At 32.2% G+C, this 24,285-nt stretch overlaps 1 protein-coding gene across 4 annotated transcripts in view; it reads left to right on the top strand.

The window, feature by feature from the left end:
* The window catches only part of Ctl2 (Choline transporter-like 2), a 105,386-nt gene that overhangs the window by 76,419 nt on the left and 4,682 nt on the right, over positions 1-24,285 (top strand). For all 4 annotated transcript variants that reach the window (XM_085946665.1, XM_085946663.1, XM_085946666.1 and 1 more), the window contains exons 7-13: positions 3,674-3,839; positions 4,738-4,963; positions 12,669-12,846; positions 13,970-14,090; positions 15,708-15,861; positions 19,958-20,249; positions 23,960-24,185. In XM_085946665.1, the coding sequence (XP_085802791.1) occupies positions 3,674-3,839; positions 4,738-4,963; positions 12,669-12,846; positions 13,970-14,090; positions 15,708-15,861; positions 19,958-20,249; positions 23,960-24,185 (1,363 nt within the window). The remainder of the gene's footprint in view (positions 1-3,673; positions 3,840-4,737; positions 4,964-12,668; positions 12,847-13,969; positions 14,091-15,707; positions 15,862-19,957; positions 20,250-23,959; positions 24,186-24,285) is intronic.

The following is a 24,285-nucleotide window of genomic DNA, read 5'->3' as shown; positions in this document are numbered from 1 at the left end:
TTAAAGGTATCAATTTATGGTATAAACTATCGCTGATGTCGAAAGAAGTAACTTTGTTGACCAGATCTTTGGACGATTAAAAAGCACACAAGTGAACATCGCTCGAACATTACACGTTTTCAGTGATTGCCGAACACCTAGGGTATTTGGTAAAGAAAGCCATCGAAATATACCGGAACCATGAAAATATTAATAAAGATGATAGGATTTGTTTAAAATCGTCATGGCTTCTAATTCTTTCAGCAAAACCAATCAAGCATCTCTGGTCACAGTTTATACAATAAACTATGACCCCCCTTTTACTCTAGTCATATACCTAACTACAGTTTACTACATTATCTCTTGAGAATGGCCTCTGCGACAAGCCCAATAAAAGGGGACACACAATGACAGCCCAAAAACAACCACAATAACAATGATCAATGAACGTGTCAAGCAATATACAATATTATAGATGCTCTGCATAAACCATAATTTTGAAATAAATTAGCTTGTTATTATAATTTGCTATGTATTTATCAGTATCTGCAGGTAATTAATGTCTTCTTGAAATTTGTTTCTTCACAATAAAAATGTTAAACTCCACAAATGTAATTTTTTGGCTAAAAAATGGTTGCCTTTGGCGGAGTTTGAAACACATCTGATGGTGTAATTATTAGAATTGATTCAAATGAATCATAGGGGGGTCGATAGTTCAAAAGATAAGACCACTCACTGGAACAGTCAAAGATGTGAGCTTGAATCCTACTCAGTCCTACTTTTTTTCTAATGAATGTTTATGGCTATGGCTAAAGCGTCAGCTAATAATATCGTGGGTCTCATGTTTGAATCCTGGGTCTGGCAAATACGCATATTGATTTTCAATGTGTGTTTGGAATCAGAGTATATATACCTAATAGGTTGAGCAAGTGGCTAACAACCATTTCTCCTAAAAACAAAAATCTGTTAATACAAATCTTCACTCTGTTCATTATGATATTCTTAGATCAGACATGGTCAAAAAAATTGTTTATGCATTGACAATATGTGTATATATTATTATGTAGTTCTTAATTGATACAATTTAAAATGATCTCGACTGGTTTCATCCGATTAGAAGAACATTGGTAACAGCGATTTTTTTATAATTTATTTTTAAACAATCATGCCTAATTTCCCAACCTTAATTCCATTTTGAAAATGTGTGTTAAGGAATGCTATTTGTTTCATAAGCGCAATATTAATTAATTACGATGTTAGAATAAAAATAGTGAGATTACTCTGGTCGGCTAAAATGTCATAACATAATACAATAGCACTGAACTACATTCAGATACAAAGTATAAACATTCGCAAGGAATATAATTTGCATAATGCCATCAGAGAAAACTGGCTGATCTAATTCTTTTGTCTATCATTAAGACAAACCACCACTTCATTTCGCCTGACTGCTATTATATGGTGCGTAATGAAATAATGCTACTAACTAATACAATATCCAATCAGACCATGGCGCTTAATGCTATACTCAATACACAATTCATTATATTATAATAAATTTACTCTACGCCATTTATATATATTATGTATATTATCATTCATATTTTATTTTTCTACAAGACTGAAATGATATGGATAACTTTGACTTGTCTATATAACATTGGCCTAAATCATTTTCTTTAAACAGTTCAGGCTAATAAAGAGTGGTAGAATATTCGTACGTAGGTGGTAAGGTATTGGCAGTATTGTATACATTGTAAATAAAATGCAAATGGCGGTTTACTGTTGACTTTGGTTACTTACGTACTAATTGTGATTTCTTTCAATCTTGGTCCGGCCTTGACAAATAAATTTCAATATACAAATGTGACATACTACAAATGAATTGCAACGAGAAATGAATGCAGCTAATTTCATCATATCCTTATACCCTTAGTAACCATATTATCAGCTTTATTTTCACATATTATAATATATATTATAAAGGCTTTGTTTAGAAGGTTTTTAAATATTTTTTTACAATTGTGTTCAGAAGTATATCAATAAAAATAAATTTAAATGATACCCCATTCGCTTAAATGTGGAGCTTAATATGGGCTTCCATGAAGCGGAGGTTATGTCAATATTTTTTTTTCTTTCGAGAATGCTTCATAGTCAACCCATACTATAGTATAAAAAGCAATAGAGAGAAAATAATAAATTACCAAGTTAGACCGACCCAGTCTAAGTTATCTGAATCTACATTTCGATACACCAGTTCAATAGGGGAACAACTCATAACACCTTGTTCCGAGATAATGGCGTTTGAATTTTTTGCAGTAATTCTTATTTTAATTTTAAAGCCTTGATTTCGATGAAAGTGTATGTTTTTTTGTATTTGATTTAGTGGAATTCATCAATGCACAATGAAATTGTACATTTTAATAACGAATTAACAAATAGATTTGATTATATAATGGAATTACTGATTAATCTTAGAAAGGATTATTCGATTTTATGACACATTGAAGAAATTTTTAATTATTTTTTTTGCTGAATTATAAAGAGAAGACCTTTCTACATCAAATGGCATTCTTAACTCAAAACCTTTAAATTTTGAGTTGTTCCCCTATTGAACTGGTGTATCGATTTAGTCTTGGCCCGAGAAATATTTTATCACTTTGCATGACATTCTTACTAACATTATATATGCACCATGCCAATAGAATCAATAAATGCATTATATTATTATAATTAATTTAAGAGGCTATTCTTATGGTGGTGGGAAGTTATGATGATTATTGACCAATTATTATTGTATGTAAATTTTGTAATACATTATGTAGAAAATTCTTACATCAACAATATTTCCTGTTATCTACATTGTGGATTTATATAACCCAACTGTCACTTCAGATATTTTTTGTATTAAGGGGGAGATGCATGCCAGCAGAGAACCTAGCGGAAATATACGAAGCTTGCAATTTGAGATTTTTTTTTGATAATTTACAATTTCAACTGTATTATTTAATAAATATGTATCCGAAAACATTAAAAAAAATTTTTTTTTTTTTTTAAACTTAAAGATAAACTCGAGCTTCAATATTGTGACTATGCCTAAAATAAAATTTGATATAAATAAAAAGGATTTCAAGTTATACACATTTATATTTTTTTAAAAATCGATGTTTTTTAAAATACATATAAAAAATATTAAAACGATGAATTAGTCAAAAATCTACACCACATAAAATCTAAAACTTAATAAACTAAATTTTAATAATAAATATGGCCATAAAATATAATGTAATAATAAGATTTGACCCTGCAACGAATTCACATTTTATTACATTTTTTTACAATTGCCAGTTTATCTTTAAATTTAAAAAAAAATAAAAAATCTTTTTAGTGTTTTCAGATACATATTTATTAATTACTATAGTTGAATTTGTAAATTATCAAAAACAATCTCAAATTGCAAGCTTCGTATTTTTCCGTTAGGTGCCTCTTTTCGCCTCTGATAGTATAAGCATCCCCCTTAATCCATGATGGAAAGCCAGTGTAATAAAACAAAACAAACAATACACTATTTTTATTATTATTTTTTATCCTAATCCGCATTAAGATGTTTAAAATACATGATTTTAAAATGTAATATTACTATACTGTTCCAAATCTTTTTGTTAATAGGCTTTTACATTTTTTTTTTGTTAAGATGGGAACAATGATTATTGAAGACCTGGTCGCCTTGAGATGGTGGATTGTCCTCGGGTTGGTTTTTGTGATGCTGATATGCATCATCTATATTGCGCTCATGAGATGGATAGCGGCTCCGATTGTTTGGCTTTCAATCCTAGGCATCATAGCTCTCCTTTCCTTCAGTAAGTATAATCTTTGATGAAAAATTTGATGAATTACAATGCAGACCTAGTATGTGTTTTAATGGAATGAATGTTGATTGAAAATCACAGTCAAATAGTTAGCATTTTGGATCTTTTTGCAGAATTCCCATTGATATAATAATCTTTTTTATAAATCTTACGTTGATCTAGCGTACCTCGGCTGGGTCATGCAGTCTTGTGTGCGACACGTCCAAGAAGAACTCTCATAATGTCACTAATTTGCAATTACCTCATAATTTTGGCGAAATTGCAATATTTTGGGTTACATAATGGGTTCTTTAATAGGGGAACGGTATCTTTGAGAGTCGATTGATGTTATGTATCAAAAATTTTGCCTCCATTTTCTGGCAGTCGTAATTCATCTGTGTTTGCCATTTGATAATATGCTGCGATTCAACAACGCACTGAAATAATTAAATTTTATCTATTTATCTATGCATTCTGAAAAAGTGAGTATCCGGTGCGGACTTTGGTCTGGCTGTATCATCGTTCCGTATTTCTTCTATGAGGCTGTTGCTGCACTAACTGTTGATGGCGACCGATACTGTTCAATGATCTGGAATTTCTGTTGGCCTCAATTGGAAGGTATGGAGCTGACAACCATGTTCCAACAAGACGATGCCGTATGCCATACATCCCAAGAGACTATAGATTTACCGAATGATTGTTTCAAGGTTCTTAACAGTTCAGTTATGGGACGCACAAATTAAAATGCTAATGACATGCTAATTACAAAATCCATTAAAAGTCCCCGTAGCCATTGTGTTAATAAAAACCCTAATATTATTATGATGGCTTAATATATTATTTCTCAAGGTCCATTCTTTCCCATTCAATAAATGCTGAATGGTTGTGAAGTATATGGTTTCTTTTTCAGGTATATATTTAACGTATGTTCAGTATAAATTTTACAAAGACAATCCAGTCCAATTGGTAGAAGGTCAAAGCATCGAAGCGATTACTAAGTCGATATTCGCCCAAAAGGACACTTGGCTGGTTCTCCTGATCGCCGCCTGCATCACACTTTTCATCATACTCCTGATGCTTATCTTCCTCAGAAAGAGGATTGTTCTTGCTATTGCACTCATTAAGGAAGGCAGCAAGTGAGTGTACTATTCATCTTTTTCTAGAATTAATGTTTCATTTTGTTATATTTCAATCCTGACAAAAGATAATTCACAGTACAGAATTTGATACATGTATACGATTTGATTAGAGCAGGCATGCCCAACCCGCGGCTCAAATGAAGACTTTTTGCGGCCCAATTGAAGTTTTCAGCATTTTATATTTTGCATTTTGGTATTCATACAATAAAAAAAATCGATCTCATAAATTAACCACATTTATATTATTTTTCTTTATTTTGTTAACTGTCAATTCATGGTGGAACTGCATTGTATTGTTGTTTTTATTTAATAAAACGCAATTTTTTTTATAGTACTTATTCCACTTTTAATTAATATATTAGGACCGGTTTCGTCCGCTTCAGTGGGACATTTTCGACTGAATACATTTTTTTTTTTTTATAAAACAATATTTATCAAACAAAATTCAAAGCGATAGAAATAATATAACAATAGGTACATAATAATTATCCGTCCAATAATACCTTCCCAATAACAGACTAATTTAAAACTAATGAGGTTGGACATTAATATTTCATACTACGTCAGGGGCATTAAACAAATTATTTAAAATATTAACAAACCACAAAATATAAAACAATCTACACTTACAATAACATTAATATCAACAAATAATTATAATTAGTTTTATTTTTCGCATTGATCGCATTCTGGCCAGCAAATCTAAAAAATTAGCTTTATTAAATGTGACTTCTGGCTTAGTGATAGATGAAGCCAGTGTTAATAAACGCTGGGTTAAATTATGTTTCCTAGGAAGAGTGTCTGAAAATATTTCAAGAAAAATAGATAAAAAACTTTTCAATGTAACATTTTACAACACACAAAATTTGAATTCAATACTGGTGAATACTAAAGATAGATTAGATAAACTTAACCAAAGTGGAATTTATCTATTAAGTTGTGACTCTTGTGATGCCAAATATGTTGGACAAACGGGACGATCCTTTAATACTAGGATCAAAGAACATTTAGCCTGTGCCAAAAATGGTAATGAATCTTCAGCTTTTGGAAATCATTTAAGTTTAAATAATCACTCTTTTAACCCGGCCGGCGCCGATGTCACACACCTTGTACAAATCGGCCAAATTCGCAATGCGCATGTGTATAAATTGATGCCACCGCGTCCATATTTATCATACGGGACTGATTTTTTCACGTAAATTTGGCCTGATTTGTCCTTCTCCTGCCACCTATGACATATTTTAAAAGCATTGGTTCTAAATATAAAATAATCACCAAAGTTTCGAACCAATTCGTACGGCCAAGTTTTGCCGGTCGACAGAAATCAGTTTGAACTGCGCGCCGCGTCTGCGCAGTATACGACAGACTTTCAACCGAGCAGGCCATTGCGCGGGATTGTATTTATCGCATACAAGTTGAATATTTACCGCAATCGTTGATAAATACTTTTTTTGCTGTCTGGTGTACTTATCACATTAAAACTGGCATGATTAACTATTGAACGTATGATTTTATTTTATCGCGATTTTTAAAATACTTTTTGTACTGTCTACCGTGTCCCATTTTAGTGAATGTGAAAATTAATACTGATATCAATAACTATGGTGTGTGAGTTTAATGGTTTCTGTGATTTGGCGTTTCTTAATACTGTAGTTAAACATTTTAAAAACATTTCATAGTTTTATAGTGCGTAAATATGGAGGAAGAAAATGTGCGTACTAATGAGGAATTGGACTCAGATTATGACATGTCGGAAGAGGAATTGGAACAACATGAGACTGATCATGATGTTGACGATACGGACTCTGACGAGCCAATTGAATTTTTGCGGTCATGGAGAACTGGTCCGTATATTCCAATAGTTCACGAATTCAATGATTGTCGATCTGGCGTGACATCGAACGACTTGGACGAATCCTCTCCCGAATGCCTTTTCTTTGAACATTTTTTGAATAAAAATATAATGTCGGAAATAGTGAACCAAACGAATACATTTTTTAACCATTCGTACAGTGCGGGAGACCTCGGACCGAAATCGCGGTCACACAATTGGACAGACACGTCAGTGCCGGAGTTGTATACATTTTTTGCCGTATCAATGCTGATGACTCGAAATAAGCACACGTCGATAGAGGAACATTGGAGTACCGATCCTTACCTGCATGCAGACATTTTTGGGAAAATAATGGCTAGAAATCGATACCAACTTATTTTACAAATGCTTCATTTTTCTGATCCTAGTGTGACCGCCTCAAATGATAGACTAGCTAAAATTAGATTACTGTTAGAACACACAAGAACAATTTTTAGGGAAACGATGATACCGTATCAGAATCTTTGCATAGATGAGAGCATAATCGTGTTTAAGGGTAGATTAATTTTTAAACAATTCATTCCTTCCAAAAGACATCGATTTGGAATAAAAATGTTTGTGATGTGTGACGTAATGACAGGATATATTATTGACTTTATAATTTATTGTGGGGAAGGGACAGACATACAAGACAATGAAAATCTCGGTATTTCCGGTGCGGTAGTGACAACGCTAATGAAAGACTATATCGGGAAAGGTCACACCTTATGGTGTGATAACTGGTATTCGAGTCCGGCGCTCTTTAAATACCTTCACTCTCACAAAACGAATGCTTGCGGTACAGTGAGAAAAAATCGTAAAGATATGCCAGAATTCAGCAAACTGAAAAAGGGAGATACTGAGGCTAAGTACAATAGTCCACTTTTGGCTCTGAAATGGCACGATAGGAGGGATGTTCACATGCTATCCACCCTCCACGATGCATCATTTGGACCAACGGGAAAAGTGAACTATAGAACTGGCGAAAACATTGAAAAACCAAAATGTGTTATAGATTATAACAAAAATATGGGTACGGTAGATAAGTCCGACATGATGCTTAGCAACTTGTCGTGTATGAGAAAGTCGATCAAGTGGTATAAAAAGGTCGCATTCCACATGATCGACTTATATTTATTAAATGCTTTTTATTTATATAAATTTATTAAAAGTGACAAAAAAACATTGGGCGATTTTCAACTCTGTGTAATAAAACAACTAGTGGACAAATATTGTGTGAGAATTTCAAATGCACCCCTGCCCAAGCCGACAGCGTCAACTAGCGATAATCCCGTACGATTATTGCCCAAAAGTGCAACGGGACATTTTACCGACACAAAATACCGATAAGCCTAGAAGAAGATGTTTCGTATGCGGGAATTCTAAAAAAAACCCGAAAAAAACAAAACTCTCTCGCTATATGTGCCCAACGTGTGATGTTGCGTTATGTTTTAAAATATATCACACATCAAAAGAATTTTAAAATAGGTTTATTATTGTATTTGTTTTTTTTTTAATATGTGAGTTCGTGTTAATTTATCAATAATATTCAATAAGTTAAGTGTTTGTGTAGTTTAAATATATTAAAAGGGTCCCCTTTATATTTGTTTACGACTCAACCCGAAGACAATTAATGTGTGATTTATCGATATGCACTTGAAAATTATTAACACTCCAATTCGTGGGAATGTATGCACCAGTGTCGAAATAATACACACCGCGCAGAGCTCTAACTATTGGCTACAAAATGGCGACTTGCGGTAAGTTCTTTCAAATTTGGATAGCATTCGTTTGTTCGAGTGTTTCTGATATTATAACTGATTTATTACGGTTTTTTAGTGTGTCGAAATTATCTTAATGGCTTTGGGTTCTCGACTGGAGCTGTGACATATTTTTTATTGCTTTTTTTAGTATAGAACAAAGATGATAATGAAATTCATGCGTAGTTATGGTGCGTCATACGATTTTTGAGGCAGGTGCCGGGTTAATATCAGTAAAAATTTTAAAATCCTGCATTTGAATGAGAAATCTATAAAATTGGATAAACAGGAAATCCTAGAAATTAATAGGTATAAATTTTTGCCCAATTCTAATTTGTTAAATGATCAATTATATTTTGTGTCTTCTCCATTATTGTACCCTATTTAATATTTGGGATTGTCATAACATAACTTTATATATTGTACATTATTTATTATTTTTATTGAATTCTGACTCATATTTTGGTTGTATTTGTTTTTTATTCCATCTCACTTCAATTGATAATTTTATTTTATTTTTTTATAAAAAAAAAAAAAAATTATTGTTAATTTTGACTAATTATAATTATTTGTTGATATTAATGTTATTGTAAGTGTAGATTGTTTTATATTTTGTGGTTTGTTAATATTTTAAATAATTTGTTTAATGCCCCTGACGTAGTATGAAATATTAATGTCCAACCTCATTAGTTTTAAGTTAGTCTGTTATTGGGAAGGTATTATTGGACGGATAATTATTATGTACTTATTGTTATATTATTTCTATCGCTTTGAATTTTGTTTGATAAATATTGTTTTATAAAAAAAAAAAATGTATTCAGTCGAAAATGTCCCACTGAAGCGGACGAAACCGGTCCTAATATATTAATTAAAAGTGGAATAAGTACTATAAAAAAAATTGCGTTTTATTAAATAAAAACAACAAAACATTTATATTATATTTTGTGAAATTAGAACTTTTCTGTTGTGCTGCGTGCTAGTACCTGTTTTTATTTTTTCACACACTTGTCGAGCATGTGGAGCCGGCAATACAATAGTGAGAGTGAGACGGCTATAACCTGAGCATTGGCCAATCGAGAAATCGTTCATTACGCTGTTTCAACTGTTTGTATTACTTACTCGCGTTGGTCACAATAAATGCGTTCTAAAAAATTCTAATGAATTCACAAAATGAATTAAAGAATTCGATACCAGATTCGCACTTATGCAAAAGTATGAGGAAATGTTCAAAATATTCTTAACTCCATTTAACGACGTGGAGGTGGCATCAGCGCCTCCAAATTTACGCCTGCAAATAGAGCTAATAGAACTGCAATCAAGCAAAGAGTTAAAGTGCATCTTCGAAAGGAATAAACTTGAGTTTTATCAGAAATATGTCCTCAAAGATAAATTTCCAAGATTAAAACGACTGGCAATGTGAATTACAGCAGCATTTGGGACTACATATTGCTGCGAATCGTTCTTTTCGAAATTAAATGTAGTAAAAACGAAGTGTCGCAGCAGTTGATCGATAAAAACACGACCAATCAGCTGCGGTATGCGTCAGCTAAATCACCAGTCGATATGAAAAAGATATCAAACAATATACAAAAACAAGTGTCACATTAATTATAAGTTATTAAAATGTTTTGAATAAGTTCTTTGTTTTATTTTTTATATGTGTGGCCCACCTAACCTCAGTAATATTTTTTTTGGCCCACCAAACAATTTGGGTTGGGTACCCCTGGATTAGAGCATCCAAACAAGTGCGCTTACTCCCTATAACGTGAGTTTCTAGTTAACATTCGTTGAAAAGGGTTAATAAAAATGGCCTTTTTTTAAATCCTCTCCATGTGGACGGCACACTTGTTGTGCCCTAATTAATTAGCCATATATAGAGGCTATTGCTTAAAATGTCACCTGGTGTGCACATGTTAATGATAAGATACTTATTTGAAATTACAGTTACTGTCCACACATATGACAAGACAGTTGCAAGGATTCCATTAACTGTTCTTTATTATATATATCACACATTGTCCTAATGTAAATCGGATAATATACCTATGATAATTGCTGATTTTTTATAAGATTGATGTAAATAAAATAAATTAATCATGACATTGACCTAAGGATATTTTTCAATACCCTGCACTCATATAGGTACAATCAGTTTCTGACAATCAATAGAACACATGGTCCTATGACAGCGCCAGTCTCGCGAGAGTTTTGTACAGCCATGTGTTTGTTTTCCTGGACAATCATTTTCATTTAATAAAGCATTAGTATCATGGCCCTCACATTCTGAAACGGGCCCCCCTACTTATCGGTAAGGTTAAGGGTAGTGTGATACTCTGCAGCAGCGTTTCCCGATATAAAATTGAGGGTATTCCGTGTATTTTTAGTGATTTTTTATTTTTAAATAAATCCACTTAAATTATTGAGTTGTCAGCACTAATCATATAAGCGTCAATTACATTGAGCTTTTTTATGAGCTGATTATTGGCAAATTTAAAAGCGGGCGGTTCAGCTACTGCGATTTCATGATTACACACAAAATTTTCCATTCGCTGATAAGCCACAAGCCAGCGAGCGATTTTGACGGAACGTAGTTCGTTTTTTTGCCGGGAGGTCGCTACGCTCCATAATAATGTTTCCATTAAACGTCAAAAAGGTAAATTTCAAAATGAGTAGTTCGTTTTTCCACCACCACGCTCTACTGCGCAGACGCGATACGCCCACAAGCCGGCGTGTAGCTTATAAAGTTGACCGGCTTTCAACTTTTCTCGGTGGAGTGTTTACAACCTGCTTATTAGCTTGTTCGATGATTACACTGGGCGAATTTACAGGCAGATTATAAATTTGCCAATAATCAGCTCGTAAAAAAGCTCAATGTAATTGACGCTTTAAAGTATAAAGCACCGATCGTCACCAACTTTTATGGTTGCCAAGTAATATGTCACATCAAATTGTATCGCACAACCACATTTTTTTAATGTTATTTTTTTTTTTACTATCGCAGAAAATTTGTGATGTGTGTTTATCTATACTTAACTGGCCATGCCGGGCTCCTAAGTCCGGGCTCCCAGGCTTGAGCCCTGTCAATCCCGTCTCATTATATTTAAAAATATATATTATATATAAATAAATACTTACACAAATTAAAATAAATATTGATTTTTAAATTTTTGATGATTTTATATCTTCCTGCACAATGTATGGATTATAATAACATTCTATTGCGTCGATTCACTGACAACATGGCTAACTCCTGACTGATCGCTGTAAAATTCGTTAGACACTAAATAAAATATATGAGGCGTCTAATTACAAAAAGCGACAAGTCCACAATTCAATATTTTCGGGAAACAACGTTTTTATGTTTCTAGCTTCAATTATTTGTTTTAACGTGAGATTTTTTTTTCTGTTGTATTCTATGTCGAAATTAGAACCAATAGCAATTTGTTTCAGCCGATAAACTCTTAAATGTAATAAATATAGGCAAAATAAAATTGGACTTAGCGCTAATTGTACTTCACTTTTTAATTTATCCCGCATAAGGCACATATTTCCGTGGCACTATCATAAGTTTACCAGATGCTACAGCATGGGAGACGTCCTTTTCAATATTGAACGTTCCCTTATTGGTTGACTTAAACACGCGCGAAATCAACCAAGCTTTAAATAATATGAAAAACGGACTTGGCGCTTTTTGTAATAAATCGAGACTTAAAATATTTTTTTTCGTAGGGTTATGTCGCGTTTTGGAATTTATAAATCAATACATATTGTGTAAAATTATACAAAGAATACGTGCGTATTTTTTTCTCGATTTTGACCAAATGTGGACTTATCGCTTTTAGGAATGAGACGCCTCATATTACTGTATTTATTTATTTGATAAAATATCATTAGTCTTTCTTTTTGTTCAGGCTTGCATCGGAAAATTCTCAGTAGTCATTGAAGTGTTGGAAGATTAATCGGCACTTCTATTTAGCACTATCCCACGGTGATAACCCAAATACCACAACTCAGTAATTTTATTATTATTGTAGGTACCCAAACATATAAACTGTTATACGCTAATCATAACACATTATCTAATTAACAGGGCCGTCGGAAGTGTCAAGTCCAGCTTATTCTTTCCAGTTTTCCCGTGGATCTTTCAAGTATTGACTCTGGCGCTAGCCGTAGTGGTATGCCTGTACCTCAGTTCCATCGGCCAATCCGTTTACCGAGTTGTCGATAACAACACCAACGATTCTTGCCTTCATAATTGTAACGTTAAAGTAAGTTGTTGAAGAAAGCATATTATCACCGTATTAATTCATTTAAAACTATTATACTCTGACTGTAAATAATATAATATATAATACTCTGACGAAAGCACATTTGTGTTTGTTATTTCTAATAATAAAATTTTTTGTTAATAAAACTATAAATATTTCACACTCGGTCATATTTTTTGTATTATGACTTAGCAGGACAAGCTAATGGTTTCATAATTTTTTTTCTGATCCCCCAAAACATAAAATAACACAATATGTCTAGATACTGAATGTGCATTTTTTATGACAATCTCAAAGTGGTTGTCCCTATTATTACGAAAAAGAATCATGTCTATATTATCTTCAATTACTGAATAACTATTGTAAACTGAATGTCTTTGTAATTATTTCATAAATGATGACGTACCTACTGATAGTGATTGGTTGGCAAACTCGCCAATTTGTATTCACTAATACTCGTTTATTACAAATTAAAATTATATAAAAGTTAATCTCAAAATCTGTAGAAGTTTGGGATCAATAAATTGAGTAAGAGAAAGAGAATCTTTAACTGGTTTGCATTTCTTTTAAGCCAATACAGGGGGTCCTCGTTTACCGAAGGTATACTGAAAAAATACCTCTTAAAGCAAATCCACTTAAAACAGAGACCAAAATTAGGTAGAGTTGCCACTTCATAACTTTGCACTCGGGCTCTAGGATGAAAATGATGTAATATATTCTAAAAATATTTTTTTAGATAAATTATATATTTATTTTCTTATTACTACATAAATATTAATACAAGTGAATATCATTTGTGTCGCTAAATTTCAAAACCCTCTAACACTTTTTCATTATTTTAAGATAATCAATAAAAACTTTTTGAACTAAAAAGGTTTTTGAATGTTACACGTAGTGTTATAGCGGGAATTGATAGACACATTGATCTTGTTTCATAGGTGACAATCAATCGTAGCGGATTTTGAGAGAGGCGATTACATTTTCGTATAGAGATTTTAATAACGAATCCATTGATATATATATCTTAATTATTTCAAAAAAGTTTTACAGCGGGTTTTGAAATTTAGCGACACGTTTTGACTGGTACAAGACTTGTAATGGGAAATATTATTTGTTGTTATAGAATGGTGATCCGTGCGAACCGAAAAGTTTCTTCGAGGTGTGCAGCGGCACTTCACTTTGTCCCACCGCCATATGCCATTTCGGAGGCATCGCTAACCCTAAGCACATTTATGTTCTTCAAGGTAAGCAGGCATGTTTCGTTGCACAACATAATTGATGTCATTAACATTGCATTATCAATATTTGTGCTAGAATAAAAAAAATTGGCTGAAGAGAAAATAGGAAAATGTAATTTATGTAAAGCTGGGCAAAAGAGGGAGTAAGTGGTGAACTATATAATAGTTGTGAGAAAAATGCATTTCAAAATTTTCGTTTTTTGTGTAGTTCTTATTTTATTTTTCTGTCATTATTGTTCGGTTGTAATTTAACTGTTATGTAGTTTGGGTGCTGGAAATTTATTATGGAGAATTTGACATCACAACGTATTATGATTATTTGATTATTATATTTTTAAATTATTCAGAGATATGTATCATATTGGTATCTAATATACGCCAAGATGCCGTTCCATTTTTTATCATCCTTTCATGACTAAAATATCTTAGAAATGATTTGTATACCTACATACATAACTAACAAAATATATAGGTTCAACTAAATCTAATTTAAATGCCATCTCTGCTTCAATAGACAATATTGCGAGTCCACGGTTTCAGATACATTTAAAAATACACCTGACAACTTCCAAAACTCGTGAGTGACTGGCAAAAATAGTTGGATGAATTTTAAAGTAGGTAAGTATGTACCTACCTGTAATTTGAAAATCTGCACGTGTCATTGCTGGTCATCAATGACGACAACGGAAGTAAACTAGACATCGCGAACCTGACAAATAAATTACAGCCTTGTTAAATTAATACATTTTGTTTCCAAGCAGTGAGATGTTTTTTTTAATGGAAAGATATTTCCGTTATTACTAAGTTTAGGTAGCTATTTCTAGATATACCTAATGATTCTCCTCGATTTGCCGCCTTTCAAGTAACTGCCGCCCCAAAGCGACGCTCAATCTGCCTACCCCCATGGGACGTCACTGCTAATATAAGACCAATAAATAACTAAAACAATAATCTTTTTATTAAAGCAAGCTAATGGCGCCTGAATGGATTTTCAGGATACTTAAAACCAACAAACAACATAACAGTTGCCTTAATAATATTGTTATTGTTACAAAACAGGCAATATTATTTATAATATGTTTCAAACTTTATATTTTACTTTGAGGTGGATAATATGTGCAACCATATTTTTTAAACGGCTATTTGTGCGAGATAGAGCTTTTGACTGAGACAAAATCACCATATTATAGAGAATATCAAAATAGTTTTGATCGTGCATGAACTTATTGAATTAACATCGATTGAAATTATTATTTTTTTGTAACAGCACACGCCGCCTTTAAGAGTTGGTCACGGCGCCGCATACCTTTAATACCACTCGTATTAACAATAGTTTGTAGCTGCCGTGTTTGAAAGCGGCAATATATAGAATATTAATATTTCTGTGGCTACCAATTCAACAACATTAAAAACACTAAAAATACTGCACAATTGCAATCAAATGGTGCAATACTAAAAACTAATCTGACTTATAATACAAAATCTTCGATTGGAACCTGTATTCCTTACAGCTAATGAAATGGCCAATGTCAGTATGAAACAAGCTTTCACAGTTTGTTCAATTAAATTTCATGAGAACATCGATATTCATTGATTATTTATTTAGTATGTTTGTATTTTCAGCTGTGAATATTGTCGGTTTCTTCTGGCTGATATTCTTTATCCAGGGTCTGGGAGAGATGATATTGGCGGGAACATTTGCCACCTGGTACTGGACTTTCAACAAATCCGATGTTCCATTCTTCACCCTCACTACAAGTATTCTGAGAGCATTCAGGTTCGGTCTTTGTTTCCTGTTAACTACAATAGCAAATCGGTAGTGTTTCCCATCAGCAAACTTTATGTTTTTAAAGTGAAATTTCTTTAACCGCAGCGCCATAAAATCACTAAATATCTTCTGTATTCAAGCAGCATGATAGTATAATATGTGGAGGTGTTCGATTTAGTTGTGATTATATTGACATGCACGTCGTGTAATATCGCGTGACGTCACAGTAAGCTTCCGCTATGGGAAAAAAGTGTATAATGTAAATTTTCTTGGTGTCAGACTAATGCTCCCATCCCATAGCACATGTTGAACCTTTAAACGAACATTCTCAGTTAGCAAAATCTGCTGAAATCACCAGAACAACAATGAGGTCACCTCACATTGAACTGCACTGCATCGACACCTGCATGACTCAATAAACGTTTTTATCATCTTCTACATTCCTACACTTTTCGACTGTCATGTCAAAATCACATTTTTTTGTTTTTAGCAGTTGGCACTATGTATTTTCTATAAGAATGTTGTCTATTATCTATAGTCTGTAGGTTGGGTTATATTCTAAATATTATCTATGCATGTCATGTCGCAAGTAATTTTAACGCACGCACATGTAGAAACTGTTAAAAAAATAATTGAAATTAGCATGAATAATTAATAATAATTCAAATTACTAATACAATATAGTTGGCACTCTTCATCAGTGTCACTATTCAGTGAATTTACAGAGATGGTGATCGTTGAAAATATTCTGCAAAATGACGAAACCATATACTAAATTTGTCGCCGCGACAGCGTGACAGTAGGCGACATGCACCTCAATTTGATTTGCGCTTAAATGTCTTCAGTATTAAGGCAACATGATAATATATGAGGAGGTATTCGATTACATTCGAATGCAACATAAAGACAAAATTTAAATACAGAACATTCAAAACTAATAAATGAATTTACATGTTAGATGCATGAATTGATTCTAACATGAATTTTATGTTCATCATAATATATATGTCACCGAATTTACGAATAGATAATTCATAGTTATTTCATGAGGTTTATGTTGTTAGGTGTGAAGCTCTGCTTGAAAAACACCTGAATAGACGCAAGAAGCACAAGCACTACCTAGTTTAACCTTTAGAGAAGAAATATAGGTTATTTAAAAATATTTACAAGATAAAAAGAACTTTTTATATACCACGTTTTTAAATTTTCTGTTGAATCATATAAACTTGACAATTCTATGTATTAATAAATACTTTTTTTGTACTTGATAGAAATACTGAAGAAATATAGAATACTGAAATGTCTTTTTGACATTTCATATTGATTTCCATAGTAACGCACGTATATATTAATAATTTAGTTGCTAGGACCCCCTTAGTAACCGACAATAATAATTTTCCATATAAAACAGAATTAATTAAAAATTAATTCAATTCTGCTTAAAAATGGCTAAAAGTATTAAAAGAATGCATTGTCGTCGTGTTCTGATATATTCTAAAAGTTTCAAATGTCTAGCTAGTCGGGAAGTTAGTTAAAAATCTTCAATCGTCCAATACAAAACTTGGACAAACAAGAAAAAATTTATACTGGACACACAAAAAAAAATCTGTACCGGACAAACAAGAATACGAGCTAATAAAAACATGGTAATTAATTCCAGGTTAATCAACCATGAGATGCGGACTACCATTTTCACGATACGTATTCATGAGACATTTTGATTAATTTCAATCAATGATGTTTATATCTTATAGCTTAGTTACCATAATACGATTATTTCATTTTTAGAAATTCTATAATAAAAATTACATTATAAAATATGTCCATTTATATCAAAAAGTGTAGTCCTGTGAAAAAATAAACATTGTATAAAAACTGTTTGAAAATTGTATAAAAATGTTAATAAGCATTTCTATAGGGACATTTAGAATGTTTTGATACAAACATTCAAATACAGATGTATTTTGATCTGAACTATGCATATTATAACTCTCATTTGTGATGAGTCCAATGTGGAAAGTAAAATCTAACAAGGCAACATTTGACTGTAAACGGCAACTCATCATATCTAACAAAACTGAAGATAATCCATTTCTTTTATTCAAATGAATAATTCACAAGATTTTGAGAATGTAACATTCCATATATTGAACATACATAACTTGAAAACATCTCAGATATATATACCCACTAGAAAAAAAATATTTGATGTAGGTATTTTGTTGGCGAGAGCCAGGCGTCGGTTAGTAATTAAGGTAATTAATATTCCTTAATAAACGCTAAAAATCGATAGTCAATAATAACGCAATTTGATCAGCATTCATGTATGACCCACTAGTTTAAATTGTCGTCATTAGATAGGAGGCTCGTAGCATAATTGGTTAATGCACAGATTGGCGCGACCCCAATGGTTATACGGGTTCAAATCCCGTTGAGTTTCATATTTTTTCAAATATAATTTTTTCTAGTGAGTATATGAGGCGCCGAGTGCCAAAGGAGCTCAAGCGCCAACTTTACGATTTTTGACATTTGAATGTAGGTTTTTTCTATAAATCGATATGTATCATGCCACAAAGTCTTATCGCTCAAATAATTATAGATATTTTACAATAGAGATTTATTTTCTTTGGCATAATTGTTATGGTCGTTATGTCGGCACGCCACAGAAGCTTATCCGCCATTATTCTATGGAGAGCACGAGACCAAAACAGCTGTCAGATTTGTCTTATTGAATATACGTTCTCAACAATGAAAAAAACTAAAAATGAGCTCAAGAAGGTTAGAAAAATAATTTCGACGTGTGTTAAACCTGTAAACGAGGTAAATCACGGTAAGTTTAGCATGTTTTATCCGTTTTTCTTTCACATACGCTGTTGTTTAAAATATTTTAGATTACTTTTGAAATATGGTTATTAACGTCATTTTAGTAATTATGTCCACTAAACTTTTATTTCTATGAAAGAAAATAACTCTTATTTCTAATTTCATCTTATTTTATATCCAATTACGATTGATATACACTAAAAAAAGTATTTAAAAAATCCCCCGAATCCTTGAGAAAAAATGATGGTGTTAATTTTGAATAATGATTTTGTTATTTTGGCCAGTTTGCAGTAACGATTTGATTTAGTATTATTAATAATATTGGGTATATATACGGTTATTACAAAAAAAACAATCCAAAGGCTTTGAAATCATTGCTGTAATGGCAAAAACGTATTTAATATTTTTATAAGGTAAATTTTATGCCAAACAAACTCATGTAACAATCATAACAAATTTGACCATTTTTTCAGTGTTTATTTGGCATAATAAAATTTGTTTATATCAAAATGTTTTTTTATTGCTATCCAAATCCTTACATTAAAACATTTTTTTTAAATGATTTATTTTTTTAAATTAATGCCATTATTTGAGTTTGAAAATGTTAATGCCACAGAAGCTTATGCAACATAAAAAAGTATCAAGTGCCACCTTTTTTCATTTTTCTATATGCCAAAGGGGCTCAAACACCATTTTTTTTGGAATCCAATAGATATTTTTCATTAAATATTATTGCAAATAATACTTTGATATTTTTAAATTTGCTGTGCTTAGAAAATAATTGTCCATTTCAACATTCAAGTTTAGAATTAAAAAAATAAATTCACTGAAAACTTGTCGGCCATTTTGTAGCACTTTTGTTAAATGGCGCTTGAGCTCCTTTGGCGCTCGGCGCCTCATATATCTGAGGTGTTTTCAAGTTATGTATGTTCAAAACTGAAGATGTTGAAGAAAACCATCTTGTGTAGAGATGGAGCTTAAACATATGAAAAAAAAACTACCAGGGTCACTAATTTTCATACATACTTTCATTACAGAAACAGCTTGTGGTACACAAAAATGTGCACTTATGCCAAACTGAAATTGCCTTCAGCAAGTTTTATAGGAAAATCACAGTAGGAAAGGAATGCTGAAGAAAATTCAACATCCTTGAATAAAGCCAAATATAAATCTTTTTTAATAATAACATTACATTAAATTTAATGCTTCCAATGCAGAAAATATATTTTTTTTCTATTATAGTAATTCAATGCATTGATACATAACTATTTAAATTGTGTAGATATAACCTGGGCACGGTGGCGTTTGGTTCCCTCATCATCACCATCTGCCGTCTGATCCGACTCTGCCTCGAGTACATTGACCATAAGATTAAGAAATACGACAATGTCATCACACGAGCCATCCTCTGCTGTCTCATGTGCTTCTTCAAGTGCCTCGAAGCCTTCCTGAGGTTCATCAACAAGAACGCGTACATCATGTGCGCCGTACACGGGAAACCATTCTTCTCCAGTGCCAAGGACGCCTTCTCTCTCCTCATGAGAAATATTGTGAGAGTTTTCGTCCTCGATAAGGTGGGATTTTTTATAATTTCATTTAATATAATAATCCATCGCATTTATCTGCATTATTCGCAACCATTGTTGCCAATAAAGTCATTCTGAGAAGAAAAATTGATAGATTTCTTGAAAATAAAAGAAAATATCAGAATTTTTTTAAGCACTTATCACAAAATCGACGCTGAAGTATTGTTTTTTTCTTTTTATTTGGAGCATTGACAAAAAACCTGCTTTTCAAATTGACATTAAAACTCATACCCGGTAAATTTATTTATCAATCTTTATGAAAACTTTCAAACTAATCATAATGCCATATGCCAAAAGTGATGCAAGCTAGACCACCACTTAAAACTGTTAGATCTGGCAAGAAAATTAAGTTAGGTTGACAACACTATTTACCAGCGGCAAAGGGTGACTTTTGGAAAGAGGTAGGCTCTGGAGTAACCACGCTTGTCAGATATATTTACGGGAAATAAGAAGATAACCCAATATTACTACTGATGAATAGGTACACTAAATCGATGAAATTTCAAAAGCTCAATTAGTTTGATATAATTAGTTTATAAATAAGCAATTAGTTTGAATTATGTATTTTCCTAAACATTTATAAACGTAACATATGCTCAAAATATATTACCCATCATCTTTGAAAATATCCGTTGTTGTGTATAATAATATGTTCCATAACAATTTATAATTTAACCCGTAAAACTAGACATTTTAAAATACTTCTATATTTAAAACACAGACTTTAGTATAAATAATTGATAAATAAAATCGCGAGATAAGTTATTTTATATTTTTTAACAACAATCAATATTTTATATGTGATTGAATGCCATAGAAATTATTTTTTAAATTATCTTATTTATAATTATTTTGAATAAATGTGCCCTAGCAGTTGTAAGCGCTAACTAAACAACTTATGATTTCTTAATAAAAAGTCAGACACTGATCGGCGCCACGAGACTGAAGTCGTACAAAACAGATCTGTAAAACGGATCTAATTAATTCATAATATAGTTGACTCCAGACGGCGCTAGTTATGGTTATATGGTTATAAACCTTACTAAGTAAAATAAAACTTCTAAATTCTGACGATAGACGACTCTCAATTCGCTTGGATTTTTCAGTGTATTTATTTAAATTAAATTATTTAACTTGAGGATCTATTTTTCTTAGAAGGTAGACTTTAAATAATCGCCTACTATGGAGCCTTCGCCACTGCTATTTACAGCAGTGAGAATGACTCAATATGAAGCGATTGCTTAATGTAATTTAAATAGTATAATATCTACAAGGTAGTTGCCATGAATAACACGAATTACCTTATGAGAAACAAGTGACACCTTCAAATGGTATGGAAATATTGGATCTGGTCACTAATATTTGTTTAAACATAGGTGATTAGCAATGCAGTTTGTAGAAATGAGGAAGATCAGATTCTGAACAAAATTAGTATCATTCAGTCTATTATGAAATTTTCGACATACGATAAAATAAATTGCTATTTGTTACGCGGCATTACTGTATACCGTTTCCTGGAATTGAAAAAATCGACAATGGCCTTTGTTACAGAGGCAGGCTTATGCTTAAATATGGAATAAGTCTTGCAGTTAACGGTTGAGAAATTAAATGATGCTTACATTAGCCTCCAAGTCTAAGTTTCTGGTATGATAAGTATAATACAAAAGGCATACAAACTCTTTTCGATTTTGATTGTATATACACTTCATAGTTGTCACGTTTGACACTTCTAACTAGTTTCAATATGTAGTTTGTGAGTTATGGGCGGCTAAAGTTCACAGACTGATGCAATTCAGGCAAATCTTATAATTCTCTTTCCCCACGACATACATTTCTCACGAATACGCGTTGTATCAATTTGATAACTACTTTGGATCATTGATTTTTCAACACGATATCACTTGTTATGTACTATCCACTTATTAGTTGCTGAGTTATAGGTGTTAAAAATTGCTACTACTTTTGTATACCCCAATTTCAGAATTGCACTCCAAATGGGACCGATTTACCGATTTCTAAGACTTTTTCTTAAAAATACTTCGATAACACGAATATTGTAGTCAATTGACGATATTATTTTTTCTCTTAAAACGCGCGTTAACATGATCTTACTCCCTACTTCATTTATCGTTTGTCAATTCATGGCTACGGCCGTATGTTGTAGCTTAGCCACTAGGAAATGCCAATAGAAATGGCGTCTTTCAAAAAAATACTACCTTATTCTTAGGTCAGTAATTATTATAAAGCAAACATTATTCGTAGAATGTTTATCACATTTGAATGGTCAAAGACATAGCTTATAATCAGTATCTTTAAATGTGTAAATCTTGCCCATTTTTTGAATAATAAAATGCCTAATTCTTGTCAAATTTGGGATCACAGAGATTATTAATATAATTTTTTATTGTAAATATTTTACTATAATAATGTCGACATAAATTTTACTAATGGTGGACGTACTGAAATATTACTATATTCTAAAACATTAGAGCGAGAGGTTTAAAAGAATACTATTTTATGTAATAAAAATACTTTATGCAGTCATCAAATGTTTAAAATAAATATTAAGGATAATAAGGCTTTAAAAATATGTAAATAGATTATCTACAACGTTTAAGGAATGTCCAGGATCATGCTTTGAAAATAGCATACAAGCTCCATTTTGACGTACGCTGAGCATTTGGGCCGTTAAGAAAAAAGAAACTTTTCCTGATATTCAAAATTATAGTATTTTGTGTGTACTATACCTTTTTATATCGTACTTAGTACACGCTACAAAATTATAGTAGAAATACTGTAATATTATAGTACGGTTGGCAACATTGATTGAAACTGACTTTTCCGAACCGGATATTGAAATCTTTTCAGGAATAAGATTTACTGAACTTCAATTTTAAAACAAAACTTACATTTAATACACAAGTTATTTTGGTTGATTTAATCTTATTTCCTACATTACAAATAAATATGTTGTAAAAAATAGTGAAAGCATTAAAAAGAGAAAGCCATAAATATAAGAAGAATTGTCATAAAATAATAAATATATACAGTCGAACTTGATTATTACGAGGAAGATGGGACCGACTTAATTTGCTCGTTATAAGCGTTACTCGTTATATCAGAGAATAGGTATTTTTAAATGAGCAGTCACATAACACAAAAAGTCGCAATTCAAACAAAAATACGCAATTAGAATTTTTCCCCGAAAGAAGCATGGCATTCATAAACTACAAAAGAAGTTGTTTATTGTAATGAACACTGGTAGGTACCTACTTACTTCACAAACCTTGGATTTTTTTATAATCATATGCGTGGATACTTCAATCTTGTCGGCGAAAACACCAATTAGGTAGGTACTTCGGTACTTAACTAGTGTCATAAACGTAATCCGAACCCGGCAGCATCCTGTCCGTCAGATTTTATTGCTTAGGGTCGAAATGTTTTTAAATGTTCAACACATTAACAGTTTTAAGAAAATTTTTGACAAAATGTGAGCTCGTTATAAAAGTGAATAAATGTATGGAGAAAATCATAAACTAAAATGTCAACGAATGTTTCCTCGTTACATCCGAGATCTCGCTATATCCGTGATCATAATAACCGAGCTCGACAGTACTTTGAAAGTAATTTATATTAGGTTTGTCTAAGAAAATTTAGATTTCAAGCATTGTATTTTAAGTTGTGACCATTAATTATAGGTGACAGATTTCCTCTTCTTCCTATCAAAACTGCTGGTGGCAGTAGGGTGCGGAGCCATCGCTTATTACTCCCTCACGACGCCTGCCATCTACAAATTGTCCGGCGAAGAACCGCTGCATTATGCACTCGTTCCGCCTATCATCATCGGCGTGGTGGCTTATCTCATCGCCTCCATCTTCTTCAGTGTTTACTCCATGGCGGTGGACACGCTTTTCTTGTGCTTCCGTAAGTATACACGTTTCAAAGATTTACTGTACAACTTTGACCTAAATAATATAATATATTCTTAACTCTTGAAGAATTAATCCTACAAACGCAGGAATAA

This window comes from Rhyacophila brunnea, unplaced genomic scaffold (assembly GCF_057557595.1).
Source record: "Rhyacophila brunnea isolate RB1 unplaced genomic scaffold, BYU_Rbru_1.0 scaffold_2, whole genome shotgun sequence".
In the NCBI taxonomy this organism is placed as follows: domain Eukaryota; kingdom Metazoa; phylum Arthropoda; class Insecta; order Trichoptera; family Rhyacophilidae; genus Rhyacophila; species Rhyacophila brunnea.
This window is presented reverse-complemented; position numbering and strand designations above follow the sequence as displayed.